Source organism: Erpetoichthys calabaricus, chromosome 10, assembly GCF_900747795.2.
Source record: "Erpetoichthys calabaricus chromosome 10, fErpCal1.3, whole genome shotgun sequence".
Lineage (NCBI taxonomy): Eukaryota > Metazoa > Chordata > Cladistia > Polypteriformes > Polypteridae > Erpetoichthys > Erpetoichthys calabaricus.
The window spans coordinates 170,596,493-170,611,645 of NC_041403.2; the positions used below are offsets into that span (position 1 = coordinate 170,596,493).

Sequence of the window (15,153 nt, forward strand, 5' to 3'; positions counted from 1 at the left end):
CGAGGGCTCTTGTAACAGTTGTGACGTTACCTGGGGTGACCGTCGTGGTCCACTCTGCACTTGGCTGTCCCCGTCCTTGTCACATTGTGGACTTTGCTGTTCCTTGCATGTCCCCTCCTTTTGTATGACACTGGAGGTGCCAGTTTAACATGTGATGCTGAAGTGTGGAGTGCCAAAGAGAAGGGAAAAAAAGAAGGAGGCGGGGGACCTGGGGGGCCGACGGGTGGAACTTTATTAATGGCAGTTGGTCAAACACACCGGCGAACGTGGGCACAATCTCGTCAAGAAAATGACACGTAATTGGCAGAGCATGAAAACGACACCCGCGACAGCACAGCACCAGAAATGCACTTTTCATAGCAAGCGTGATCAAAGGGCGAGTGGTGCCCACCGGGCACACGACAGACGCCTGGCCGGGATGGAATTGGGGGGGGTGGCGAGACGGCCCAGTGGGCACTGCTATTTGGGGCAGGCCTGCCCATTTGTGGGCACTTTACTCTGCCCACCGTCCAGCCCCCACATTTGGACATTCGCTCTTTTTACTTCCTGATGACAGCACTGCTATGGCGGGGGGCCGAGGACCCCGCTGCCCAAACCGCCAACATTCATTTCTCAAACACGATGCCATCTGAAACCTTCAAAAAAAATAAAAATGTAAAAGTCCAACGCTAGGTGGCACAGGGAGCCAAGCAGAGCGACAGTGGCATCAAGTCTCCTTTTGTGATCATCACACGCTGCCCTTCTGTCCCAAACAAGCCCACCACACATGACCACCTTGAGGACCCACCCACTCCACTGCCAATCAGACCCGCTGCAGGTGCCAGCTGCACCCGCACAAAGGGGACACGAGTGGACCCCTCCATCCCAGCCATGACACGTCAATGCCCTGTAAGGCGGTGGCCTGACTAGAAGTTTGTGACGCCTGAGGGTCATTGCCACAGCATCCCGGGAGCTGGCACTGCCACATCTGAGAGCAATGGGACCCTCACTGTTACAACGATGGTGGATCTCCGGGAATCCCCCCCAAGTGGCTGCAGCATGTGACATGGCGCTTCGACGCCCTTCCTCTTCCTTGGGGGTGACAGTGATGGGCACAGCGCAGTCGTGCCACCTTAACAGATTACAGCCGGGCTGAAATGATCGCAATAGAATAATAAAAAAGGAACAGAAAATCCAAACGGAACAAACGCTCAACGTTGGCCACTCTGCCAGCGCAATGCCAACGCATTTCTTTCCAAAAGACGCCGCACTTCCCCTCCCCCACGATGCTCTCCAGGAAGATCCATGGGGACAATGACAGGGGGCATCCGGCTGCTTCAAGTTACCCTCACACACACTGAGACCCAAACTGCGATGCCCGCCCACCCACCTTCACCCCTGTCATTTAGGGTGACAAAAGCGAGCTGCCCACCAGCCCCCCCCAGTGGTCTCTGCCCAAACACGCAGGGTCTTGAGGGCACAGTACTTTGAATGGCGCTGGTGACCTCGGGGCCCACGTCCCATTTTCAGACCCTCTGAACGCTCATCCCCCCCCAACTGTCACTTTCTGGGGCACTCGACTGGTTTCATCTCACATGTCGTTTGTCCTTCCCTTGCAAGTCCACTCCCTACCACGGCGAAGGGGCAGGGCTGGCGCACTGCCCGCTCAGGACCTCCAGGGTCACCATTACGGAGCCCCTCTGCCTCGTCCCCATGCAAATCCCCACCCGTGGAGCCCACAAGCAGATAAAAGCGTAGGCCCATCCGACAGCCGGGCATACAAATTTTAAAAAACCCAAACATCGGGCAAGGGGGGGCAAATATGCTGCAGTTTGCCCTGGCCTTCGTCGGGCCTCCTGTGTGCCAAGCCCCGCTTCCGCTCTTGTCCTTCTCCAGGTGGCGTCTTCTCTTGCACCATTTCCGCTTCAAAGTGTCTTTGTGCTGGCAGCACTGGTGCACTACATGCCCTCTTTGGGGGAGGCAGCGGGCGTCTGTGCCTGAGCCCCCGTCACCGTTTTAATGGAGTTCAGAGTCTTACTAAACCAGGAGTTCTTGGCCGCTTGGATCTCGTTCATGAGGACGCCTCGCTGATGCTCGAGCTCCTGGAAGCAAGATGGGGGAGAAGGTGGGTGAGCACAAGTGCGCCACGTGGCACTGCCCGCCCATCATGCTTTGGGCAAGGGGCACTTTGACAAGGTTCTGGGCAGTGCCCATAACACAAATTGTGCAGAGTCAAGCCTGGGGATGGCAGAGTCTGGCATGTCCCTTTATGTGGTGCCAAATCAGCACAACATCCACGCCAGGCCAAAAAAAAAAACTGAAGGGCACATGCCCAAGAGCCACCCTAGACACCCAAGAGTGACGGGACGCTGATGTGCTCTGTTTGATTACCGAACGGCTGCCTGACGATTCCTTCTCAGCTCCGTTCACGCAGCAGTTGGTGGGCACCACTTGACACCCGATGGACCCCCCCAAGTTACCTGAATCTTGCACTTGGCCTCCACCAGCTGCAGTTTGGTTTGTGCCAGGTCAAGTTCCATCTCCCGCAGTTGTTTCTTCAGAGACTCCTTCTCCTCATCGATGTCCTGGTCCCGATTGTCTCTGCTCACCGCTGGCATCTGCAGCGTCCCCTCCTTACTGAAGACCTCGCTGCAGTGCTCACATGACATCACCTTACCCTGCCACCAACACACAAAGGTGGTCCCGTCAGTCTCGCCATCCCAGCTGCTGGCCACTTCCTCTCATTCATGCAGGCTAGAAGTGTGTGTCCTGTGTCACATGAGTGTGTGTCCTGCATAGTAACGAGTGTCCTTTGTCACATGAGTGTGTGTCCTTTGTCACAAGAGTGTCCGTCCTGCATAGTAACAAGTGTCCTTTGTCAGACAAGTGTGTGTCCTGTAGTAACGAGTGTCCTTTGTCACATTAGTGTGTGTCCTGCGTAGTAACGAGTGTCCTTTGTCAGACAAGTGTGTGTCCTGTAGTAACGAGTGTCCTATGTCACACAAGTTTGTGTCCTGTGTAGTAACGAGTGTCCTTTGTCACACGAGTGTGTGTCCTGCGTAGTAACGAGTGTCCTTTGTCACACGAGTGTGTGTCCTATAGTAACGAGTGTCCCGTGTCACACGAGTGTGTGTCCTGTGTAGTAATGAGTATGCTGTGTCACACAAGTGTTGTGTCCTGTAGTAACAAGTGTCCTGTGTCACACGAGTGTCCTGTGTCACACAAGTGTGTGTCCTGTAGTAAGAAGTGTCCTGTGTCACACAAATGTCCTTGGATTTCATTCATTACAGACACAGACCCAGAAGCTTGAGTGGCGTGTGATGAGGGGTTCGAGTTCTGAGTAAAAGTGCATGGCATGTGCCCCCTACTGGACGAGATGAGGCTGTGCCCCCCGACTCCACCGTGCACCATTTATAATAAGAGCCTACACAGCTCAAAGCACAGCAATGAAGGGGTCAGTCCTGGGGCAGCACCTAGGAAGGTGGGTGACAGACAGATGCCCTGGCAAGTGTGCCACTCGAGCCCAGAGCCACAACTACACGGCATTTATGGGGACTGCTGGGAAGTTGGTCGTCACCAGTCAGAGTCCATTATTTTGCATGCCACCCCCTGATCTTGACTGCTGTACCACATTTTAATGTTCCAATTCAGATTTTTTGGGCACAGCGCTACTCAAAGCACAATAAATCTGACAAAAGTGCTGAAGCCGACATCCTAATAACGCAGACAGGCTGGCACTGCTACCCGTATGGACTGAGCCGCTGTAGGGGCACTTGTCGTGGATCTTGAAGTGGTTGGTCACAAGACCAGCAATGTTTGGTGCTCTTCAGACCCCCCTGCCACCAGGAGGTGTTACAGTAAGTCATCTTTGCCCGGGGGTGCCACTTACCTTGACGACGTCCAGCTCCTCTTTACTGGCCGCCTGCTGTTTCTCCAATCTCATGCTCAGCTGAGAACAAATCTGAAACACACAAGCAGACCCATCATGAGGCACAAGTCGAGGCCAGTCCAGGACGTCCTGTGAACTGCGGCCCCGCGTTTTATCTTGCTTTTGGGGCATCAGTCTGAGCATGAGAGAGAGAGGGGGGCACCTCACCTGCTTGTACTCCGCAATGATGGCCGTGGTCTTCTTGATTTCAAATTCCGCCTTCTCCAGTTCTCTTCTGAACACCTCTTTCAACTGAGAACAGAACAACATTAAATCAAAGGTGTGCCCGTCGCCAATACTTTTCCAAGTTCTGCAGAGACTTTCACAATTTTGCACTAGCCAAGCCTGTGCCAACATGCTCTATGCTCTGCCAGGTTAGGGGGCCTAAAACAGCATCAGAACTGCTCTTCACTATCGAGAGCAGGGAACTCGGATTTGTTACGGACTTTGGCAAGGCAGGAGTATCGCCACTCTGGTCTTTGGAACATCGTTTCCATTGGCACACCGATGCCAAGCTGGACCTGCACAGTTCTGTCTGCCGGGCCCCAGCTCAGTCTCGCCGTTTGCCATGTTCACGCTCATTTGTGTGGGGCAAGATGACAAAACGCCATCAAAACTGCGTCTGTGGTCTCAGTGATGAGGACGGCTCTGATCTGCAGTCCTGCCCACCAAATGAAGACCCTGCAGGATTCTGATTGAACAAAAATTAGAAATAAGGAAACAGATATAAAAATGATCACTAAGAGCCGCGTCAAGTGGCATGTGGGCTGACGGCTGAATGTGGGGCTCAGTGCAACTGGAGAGAAGACCACCCACCCACCCACCATGCTGAGCGTGAAGCCATTTTGATTTATTTGATGAGAGCTCAGAATCAATGCAGACGACTTCCTCGCCACAGCCTTTTGGTCCCACAGAAAGATGAAGAGCTTCCTTGGTAAGCGTGCACCGGAGATGGGGTGGCACACTGGAGAGCGCTGCTCATCTCTCACCCAGGGCATTCACGTTCTCCTCATGTCTCAGTGGGTTTTCCAGCACACAACCAGTTAATAGCAAACTTCGATTGTCTTGCTATGAATCGACTGGCCCCCCATCTGGTGCCCACGTAGGCCCTGTGCCCAGGAGGCAGACACCATCTCCCCACAGCCCTCAACTGGATTAAGCAGCACGCACCTGGGCGGTCTCCTCTTCCTGACGCTTTTTTTCGTCCTCTGTCTCCACCAGCTTCTGCTTGGTGAGCAGCAGCTCCTTGTTCAGAACATCCGCTTTGTCCTCCGCCTGTCAAGAAAGTGACAACAAGTGTGTGGAGGCCACTCTGCCACGCTCAGCCCAGATACCCGAGGGGTACAGCAGAGCGCCACAGAAACAAGACAGACAGCAAGGACATGGGTGGGAGATTGGGGTTACACACCCACGGAGGAACACGAGATGCCAGGCTGCACCCCAGAACCCTCTTACCCATAGTGCACTGCCGTGATCACTAACCTGGTCCAGATCATTCCGGAGGGCAATCTTGCTGGTCACCAACTCGTGCGCGAGGTCGTCATTCTCCTGCTCAAGCCGCATGCTTGCCTCCTGGAGCCGCCGGTTTTCTCTCTGTCCCAGAAAGAGAGAAGGTACAAGGTGACGACACCGGCAGCAGGTGGCATGGGAGGCACTGGGAGTCATTTCAGAGTTCTGGGTACTGGGAACCACATAAACAACAAGTCCAAAAAACAAACAAGACCTCACACAATGGACTGACCAACAATGCTAAAGCCACACAGTGATGCTGCATGATGAGCGATCCGCGACGCTACGGGGACATTCTGCGCAGAGTGTCAAAGGTGTGGCGCCCAGTGAGGTCTGTGGACAGCGCGGTTACGCTAACCCGCATCAGGAGTATTAAATACGGCTTCTTCTGAAGTGCCTGAGCAGCAATGCCAACGCCAATGTCCAATGATCCTTCAGGCAGACACTGGCACGTGTACGCACTTCACAACACCCAGCTCTGCCCTCACAACACACCAATTCAGCTCAAGTGCGCTAAACAGCACAGGCACCTGCCGAGGTCTCGTGTGCCCTGCGGCCGTAACCTGGCACTCTAGACCACAAGAGGCTAGCAAAGGGAGCCAACGCCATCTTGTGGGCGGCTATTCTGCTTCTCATCAAGCTAATTCACATCCTGCTGGGAAATGATAAGTTCAGCCTACGAGACAAACAGGAAAATAAGAGGCTGGCAGGATCGCGTGTGGCACAACAAACAGACACGGCCTCCAGTTCCCCCTAATTTACCACAGCGGTAATGCCAGCTCCGTGTCACAACACAATATGCACGCTGCCCGTGTTTAGCATGCGCACGATGGTTGCGGTAAGGCGCTGATGAACAGCACGGCTCCACTTGCTCGTTTGTAGGATGGATTACGACGAGGACCCCTGGCACTGGTGCTCGCTGGGCAAGTCAGGTTGGCTCTGGACAACAGAAATCCTGCCAAACTCCCTAAACTCACAATCAACAGCAGGTCAATGCACATCAAAATGTTCCATGCTGCCCCTGTTTGTAAAGTAGATGACACTGCCATTGTGTCGCTAGAGTTTGGGTGGGCACTGTGAAAGCTGCTGCCATATAGCCCTGTCTGCCTAGTCTTTGATTGGTGCTATAAAACCACCCGACTCCACCTCCACACTGGTAAGATCTCACTTGGCCTTTATAGGCATCTGTGCACTTGCCAGCCATGACCAGGTGTGAGAAACTGGGATGCCAACCCAAGGGGTGTTCCAGTAGGCAGTTTCTGTCACTTGAATAACCGACAGAAGAGTAGGACAGTAGAGGGTTGGCCGGGTGCCAATTCAAATGCTCTTCACAGACAGGAGATGGAAATGAGTGACAGCACGAGAACAATCAGACGAAACCAGACCAACAAGCGGAGAGCATCCACTGGGCACAAGCATCAGGCCGACCGCATGTCACAAGATGACTCGATGACAATGCCAGCCAATGGCTTCTTTTAAGTTTTCTGGATCGGCTTGGCTTGAAACCCAAATGATTTGCATACCCATCTTTACGATCAGCTCAACGGGGCGTTGGGTTTCCAAATAACCCAATGCCTGTGGCGCTCAGCGTATTGTTCTTGAAATGACCCTTTTAATTGTTACGACTTCTGCTGGCCAGTCAGATAAAGAAGCGAGTCACTGACCGTCAACTGGCACCGGGCTAAGAGAAGCTACTGTGAGCGGCGCTACGTAAAAATGGATTTGAAGAACAGACACTACAGCACACACTCACACACACACACACACACACACACACACACACAGACCTCACCAGCTGAGGAGGACACACAAAGGGCTCTGGCCACATGAGGGGTCCATTTGGCAGAATTGCGTTTTCTTTCCATCTTCCTACCATTTTACCGCAGCCAGCCACTTAAAATGTGGACAACGAGATGGCCGATAAATCACAGGAGGCCTACAGCATTACAGGCTTGTGCAGGTTGTTGTCAAAAGTAAAACTTGGCTCCACAGAGAGGTCGCCCCAAATCCAACTAAAGAGGACTTGTTGTGAATCGGACATTCAGGACAGACGGCCTGGTCTGGTGCGCTGGCGCTGCCAGCGGCTCTTCTCTCAGACGCCGGTGACCGTTTCTCTTTCTGGTGCACAGTTTCTGCCTAAATGACAAGTGAAGAGAGACAGTCGCCGTTGTTGGTTTTCCTCTTCTAGGAGGTGTCGGAGGTCACCGATCAGCACACATACCGGGGGGACATCTGCCCACAGGTGTGACGCTATGCCTCATCCGTAAGATGTCAGTAACTTCCAGAAACAACGTGACAAGTCAGTCAGTCACTAATGGGACTGCCATACCCTCTTGTCAATTCTACTTGAGGAGGGGGATGTCACTTATGGCACCGTTGAGGTCCATGTGCCACCCCACCCAGACTCATCCCTGCTGTCAGACTTCAAAGACAGATGCCAGGCCAGACCCCCACAAAATGCTCACCTGTAATGTTTAAATCACGTCAGTCAGGCCCCAGGCTCACGTCCTATCTACTCGCACACAACAAGCCACCAAGCTCGCAATCGCCAGAGAAGCAGAAGCAGCAACACCAAGTGAAGCGGGGGAGAGCGGCACGCAGGGGGCTAAGCTGCAGCGAAGCGCCAACGTGCAGACGCTGCCAGAGACGCTGCCAGAGACGCTCAGTAAAATGTGCTCTTACCTTGTCAGCCTTGTGCGCTTACACACGAGTAACAGGCTCTCCGAATTAAAAAGAACGACAACATGAAAGTGAGCAACACTAGGAGCTTCTCTTCGCTCTTCTCGACAGGGAGACTTTGAAACTTCCTGTCTGCCCGCCCGCCCGTCTGTCTGTCGCTCGGCCGGTGCCTTCCTCTGTAAACATCTTCATGAGCATGAACAATGAGACTGGCTGTGACTTCAGCAGAGGGGTCACACCCGGGAAGAGTGTCACACTTCCCACTGGACCTGGCGCTGCGTGTGTCCAATTCAATCCTTGCACCTCATTTATGTGGTGCCTGCCCAGTGTAACATTCATAGAGGCCAACAGTGCTGCTTACCCACCCACCCTGACATATGGTGTGAATCTTACATGGCACTCTGGCCAGTGATCCATGAGCTCAAGTAACACGCGCCATGCCATCCACCTCCACTGGCGAGTCTGTCATTCCTGCCTGCTGCCCTTTCATTAGGCGGCCTCTTGGCAGACGTTTGTATCTTTGGTCCCTTCAGTCGCACAGACATACATGCAGGTGTTGATAGTCCTGCTGTTTGCCACCTTGTGATTGGCACCTCTGGGATATAATAATCAGGTTGTGTACAAGCCAACAAGCAAACCGCCATGGAGGCCATAAATGAAACACACACAAAATGTGCGGGGGTAGCTGGACGAAAGCAGAGGTAATTGGGATAAGACCTGGGCACTCGGGCGGCACACACTAAAAAATAATAATTTATTAATTTAACAAATGATGTACAGTACATGAACACACACCTTGAACTGATCACAGCTTTCACTCAACTCCCACAATCCCAACGCAGCCATTAATCTTCGTTGTGTGCCCTAGTGCCAGCCTCACCGTACAGGTGGCGTAAACGACACAAGTATTTCACAGGTGCACAGCAGCCCCCTGCCCACATCACTCCAGACCCACTGGTTTAAATGGCCTCCATTAGGGGGCCGAGACGAGGATGCCGACGGTGCTCCACATTTATGTTGCTTCTGCTCCAACTGTGCATACACAAGGGCCACATCACCTTGCCAGTGCCACCCCTTGCACTTCTGTTCAAGGTTATTGGTTACCCTCCCACTGTTAAATGTCAGCAACACTGATGAAAACTGGGTTTGGACAACTCCTCCATGGCCTGCCTCAGCCGTTCTAAAGACGCAAGAGCAGGAGACGACGGTGCTGGTGGTGGCGATGGTGGCCCATCCCTGCTGGCCTTTGGACCGGAGACATCCATCCTCCTCGTATTCACCAGCATGGAGCCACGAAGTGAAGGAGGCGTTTGCCGACTGCAAGTGCGTGTGCTGCTTTGGCGCTCCCTGCTTGGTCATTTCAAATGTGGTCGCAGGAGCCGTAATAAGTCAAGTTTCAAAATCCCACATACTGCTGACTTTTCCAACGCTGCATTTTATTATGCGCCATCTCTAGTTTGGTCTCGAGTGAAGGAGTGCACATCAGAGAATGTGGACTGAAGAGCACCGACATCAAGCAAAGAAGGAATTCTGAAACTAAAATTATTACGCCTCACAAAGACCCAACTAGCACACGGCCACACTTCCTGAAGCTCTTCTTTACTGGGGAGATGTGCTTCAATGCACCTCAAACAGGAGCAGGATGAGCACACCACACGCACAACAGGACTGGACCACTTCCACCAGTAATGGCAGCACGACTGCGCTCAAAGAGCACCAACTCAGAAAGGTCTGGCGTGCAGCACACAACACAAGCGTGGGTCACGCCAGCTAAACAGCATTACGAAGTTGGCAGTTCCACTTCAAAAAGGTGCAATCCATCTCCAGCCCACCATTTACCGAGAGCAGTGGGCCCTCGGTTTGGAGGCTCCCCGTGTCAGAAGAGACCACTAAGAGGGACAGAGCGATATTAAACTGTCAGAGGGCCTTGTTTACACCATATGGCTGTAGCCATTCGGACGACTCTCAGGCCTGGATGTGGTGGTCAGATTAAACTCTGTACGTTCGATTCATTTCTTTGGCTTTAACACCATTTGTGGTACGTCAAATTGAAGCCCACTTTACTGCTCACAACTGCTTTTGCAGGTTTTTCAGTCTGCGTGTGTAACTCTTCAGAATGCTGCCGTCATTAAGACCTACAGTATCTACTGACAACCCCGTTTGTTGGGTAAACCCCAGAAGTGATGCCCGACTGCCTTTGTTCCCTGGATAACAAACTCTTGACGGTGGTTGAGAACTCACACGAGAGTTTCAGAAAGTGACGGCTATGGCGACTGCTAGAACTCCACAAACAGGCCCCTGTCCTTAAATGACGGTGTGCCTCATCAGATGACAGAGCACATGATGTCATGTCATGTCATGAAAGGGAGAGAGATGAGGTGTACACAGTGGAGTCAGCAGTGACAGGTCGGCCAAAGGGTCAATCGGGTATTCATGTGCTTGTGCTGCACACCTGGCCTGGCCTTATTAAAGTGGCATCTTGAGTGACATTCACAGCCTCCCCAGTAGAGAAAAGCTACAGTTTACAAAAAGGAGGCCGACGTCCGGCACCAACACAATACAATGCACTCAGTCGCAAAGCCCCGACATCGGGTAAAGCTGATCGCTGGGTCAGCACGTCTGAAGACAGACAAACTGAAAAGAGAGAAAAAGCAGGTTTTTGTTTTATAGTGAAATCTCTCTTCTCCATCGCAGGTACACTCTTACTGTACAATGAAGAAATGACAAAGAACGGGTGAGGAACAATCAGCTTTAGACACACAAGTCAAGTGCTGGGGGAACACTGGCCCTTAAATCGTTTGCTGCTCCTTCAAGTGGGACAGGCAGGTGAAGTTCACTTCCACATGGGATGCTGGAGTCCAGAAAGGACAGGAAGACAAAAACAACAAACAAATCCACAAAATTCCACCTGGTTGGGCAAAGTCCAGTAACTGGAACTGCAAACCTGCTCAAGTCCAGAAAGGCCTATTTGACCAGACACACCAGTCTTAAAGCTTTGAGTTGTGCCCAGACACCCCTAATGAGTTGTGCCATCAAAAATCACAGATTGAAGTTTACCATGGTTACCAAAATACAGACCAGGCACAGCATGACCAAATAGTATGGGCACTGCAGAGAGAGCTGCACAACAAAACGAAATTCCAAGTGACCAAAGTCTGCTTTTACTGAGGATGCTGATATGCAGAAAGACCTTTAAGGTGCCGATTTCCTAATTCACCTTTTTATTTCAAGTTGACAAGTAAATGAAGACTAAGACGACTAATCTACGTACTGTTCTATTACTGTGGGCCCTCATGTCCCGGGTCTGCTCGGTTATTGGCTCACTTGCCCTTTTGGTGCCTCTTGGTACAGAACTCGCATCATGGCTCTTATGTAGTAAAGACACAGGAGGATCTACTTACTGGACAAAGTCAGTGCCAACTTTGATTTTAATTCCCTTTACTTCAGGTGACTAAATCCAAGTCTCTTCTTCTGCTCCGTCACCTTTCTGACAGGCCACCACTGACATCACAAAAACCTGCTGCATCCTTTTATGGCTTCTTTGCATTTCTCAGCCTTACAGCAGGCCTGACTCTAAGCAGGGCAGCTAGATAGTCCTGTTGACAACGGCCCCTTGCCGTTTGTTGGGACTGGCCATGGAGTGAGGAAGAGGACTCTTACAATTACATGCTAACATTAGTGAGCCACAAGGCCAATTAAAGACACATCATCATCACAAAAGGGCCTACCTTGTATCTGTCAATGGGGTCCTCCTGCTGCAGCTGGCTGTCCCGCATGGCCTGATACTCCCGCTCATACTTCTTGAGCTTTTTTGTAGGCACCTGAAAAGAGCAGAAATCCATGCATCAGTTTTGGGTTTCTGTTTTGTTTTTTGTTATTTAAATGTAAAGTCAAAGCATCACCAGTGCGTAAAAGAAAAAAGGAAAAAAAGATGGCACCATCAACAAACTGATGGATGCCACAGGCGATTGGTCTCCTTCTACATGACCACTGGAGGGCAGCAGAGCTAAAACAAAACTGGGCTATGCGAAGTAACTGAAGCCATTCACCTTGGTGGCTAAAAAGAAAACACAGAAGGAGTTCAAGGACAATGGGTGGGATGGAGTTGTGACATATTTAGACCAGGAGGTGTAATGCCACCTAAAGAGGGTGTTTTCTGTTGTCTCAGTGACTCTGCAAGTCAGCTACTGAGGATCTTATCCTTTAAGTTGCTCAGTGGTCATAACGTGGTGCTACACTGGCATACTCTTCTCAAGTGCCCCTCAGATGTAATGATTTTTATTATTGAAGTGCCCAGTGTCTATCTGGCATTAACTCGCCAGCCACCAACCCCCCCCCCCCACCGCCTTTATTACACAACATCCCACTTCAGGTGGAGGTTCTTCTTCTGTTGATGAATGACAATCCACTCTTCATCTCACACAACAACGTTAAGGCAGTTTACATTTGGGTTATGAAAGCTGACACTGCAGAACAATTCGACTGCTTTCATCGATCGGCACGTTTGCTTTTCCAGTCTGCCATCCCAGAACGTCACATCACTCCACCCTCCTACACGCAGCCATTGCCATACTGCCCTCTGGAAAGTGGCATTCCGAACAGCAGGCACACAAATGTGCCACCTGACTCATGTACCCCTTGGTCTGCTTCACAATAATTCCCTGAATATTTTACAGAGGACTAGGTGACAGCTGAAGGAGTTCTTTAGACCGCATTACTCATACTGTTGGATTACAGACAGAGTGCACCTTTTCTTTTACTGGATTTTAATGGCCAAGTCTTTGAGCGAATGTCTGAGCACCAAGTGTGCAAGCAAAGCAGAACCTGTGTGAACGCCCGCATGCAATCACAAGAACAAAAGGCAACCGACCAGCTTATGCCAACTTCCATTTAAAACAAATATAAAGAAAATTCAACTGAAGTAAGGCAGGACAGGCATGAAGATCTCAAACTTCTCCTCCAGAGTTTTTCAGCCCCAGTGAACTGCCGTCCCGTTAACAGCACTTGAACAAGGGGCAGCAAGTAGCAGTTTGTTTTTAGCACGCGGCTCGCCTTTACCTACTGTGTTCATCTTTAGGTGACCACAGGTGAAGGTGGGCATGGAGCTCAAGGAGAATACCAGACATGGACCCCCCTGCATCCATCAGCACCACAGCCTGGGAGAGCCAGCTGCTGCCACTGTTCAACTTCCAATGTGCAGCACTAAACCAGGAGAGCGTAACCGTGGAAACACAGCCCGCCCCTCACCTGTGTAATCACGAGGAGGAGGAGGAAGGGCAGGATGCAAATTCCCACAGAAGCTTGTTGTTGAAACACCTGGCATGGTGTGTGAGCCAAGTGAGCTCAGATCTCACCTGCGCCCTCCAAAGCCACCTGGTACGAGGGCATCTGGCAGCTCAATTGGGCTGCACCGGGTCTCCATGTCCACGGTGGACCTTTGCTGAGCTTCACACCGAGAGGTGCAGTTGCAGATCCTTCAGTTTTTCCTGCTCAAAACATGGCACCGGTGTAGTTGGTGCCCACACAGTGGATGGGTGGGACTTGGTTGCTAGGAGACCAGGGACCTATTACATCAGCCTGTTTTGCTTGCAGATTTGCACTGGTGTTGTGGACTGACAGGAGGCTGCAGACTCTCAAATGGCTTTGTTGCCAAGGGGGCATCGAGACCATCTTTCTGCTGTGGTTTCTGACTGCAGGTATCAAGCACCCAATGTGTGCTTTATGAAAGTTACAGAATATTTTTTTAATCTAATTATGAACATAAATCTATGAAATCAAAATGTACTTGGTGTGCTGCATACTTGGGCACACTGTGTCGGAGAGGCCATCCACTTGCTGAGCTCCTACCTTGCCATTATTTGACAGCACAAACAGGAGGCGACTCCGACATCGGGACCACTTTGACTGGCTGGCCCACATCCTCCAGGGCCCACTGCAGTAAACGTCATCACAGTGGTGTCAAGTTAGGGTCCAACTGGCATGATGCAGCTTTCTGGGCACCTTCAGGCGATGCCCCCTGTAAGTACCATCCCCAAGATGAAATTAAAACACACAAACGTTTTCAAATGGTCACCACACTCCCAACCAATTAAACCTGAGACAGGCATCCCAAAAAACTCCAGTGTGTTAGAGGGAGAGGCGCACTGCAGCTGCTCAAACCCGACACACTGGCACTGCACAAAGGCACAATCAGGCGTACAAAGAAAAAGCAAAAGTCACTTCTTGAAATTTCATCTGCAAGCCAAGTCCCTCTCCTCCTGCAAAAACGGCTCGTCCCATTTCCTGTAGGGACTCCCCAGCAGGAGTTGTGCGCTTTCCTTCCCAACTTGGCTTTTATCTCTGGAATTTAATAAGACGGCATACCTGAGCTGATTTGATAAGCTAATCACGCCAGCGTGTCCGGTGCCTTTCAACCTGCCACCTCAGCCATGGCCCCCAGAGGACTCAATGCCTTACTGAAAATCGTGTAAGAACTGTGACAAAGGGGCTATTGTGGGCTTCATTACCGCGACAAAGGAGGCATTCTCTGAACTCCCCATGGCAAAGTAAATCTACAGCTACCAGCATCGGATCTTTAGAATCAAATTCCCAATCCTAGCTGCCTTTCTCTAGCTTCAGAAGGGGGGGGGGGGGTGGGTTACAGGGGGGTCACCTCAATGTGTTGCCGACTTTAGCAGGCAAAGGCAAGGCAAACAGAAATTTGCTGATGCCTCTTATTTGGTCATCCTAAGCTATGACACACACACACACACACACACACACACACACACACACACACACGAGGGTCCCCCTCAACAATACCTCAGAGTTAAAAGGTCAAAGCCAGAATAACAGACCTCAAGATCAAAAGCTTACTAAGGCCAAAGCCTCTCTGCTCTGTCTTTGTAAAACGTCAAGGGCTCACTTCCACTCACTGAAACGAATTACAATGCCCTCCCCACTGAAGACAGAGTGCAATTCTCTTGTCATTACCAGACAAAAGTGATCTGGCCCAGGACAGGGACAATTCCAGGACTCAAAGCACCACAAATCTGGGCACTCTGAGGCTGTGGCTCACC

General features: G+C 51.3%; 1 protein-coding gene across 3 annotated transcripts in view; it reads right to left on the reverse strand.

Annotated features, from left to right (window-relative positions):
* Positions 1-204: 204 nt before the first annotated feature.
* rabgap1l (RAB GTPase activating protein 1-like) overlaps positions 205-15,153 on the reverse strand; it is a 73,371-nt gene continuing 58,422 nt past the window's right edge. For 2 of the 3 annotated variants that reach the window (XM_028812488.2, XM_051933184.1), the window contains 7 exons: positions 11,824-11,916; positions 5,390-5,500; positions 5,078-5,182; positions 4,076-4,159; positions 3,869-3,940; positions 2,460-2,657; positions 205-2,081 (listed from right to left, as the gene is read on the reverse strand). In XM_028812488.2, coding sequence (XP_028668321.2) covers positions 1,938-2,081; positions 2,460-2,657; positions 3,869-3,940; positions 4,076-4,159; positions 5,078-5,182; positions 5,390-5,500; positions 11,824-11,916 — 807 coding nt within the window. In that variant the 3' untranslated portion in view covers positions 205-1,937. The remainder of the gene's footprint in view (positions 2,082-2,459; positions 2,658-3,868; positions 3,941-4,075; positions 4,160-5,077; positions 5,183-5,389; positions 5,501-11,823; positions 11,917-15,153) is intronic. The other variant, XM_051933183.1, reaches the window with a different exon arrangement.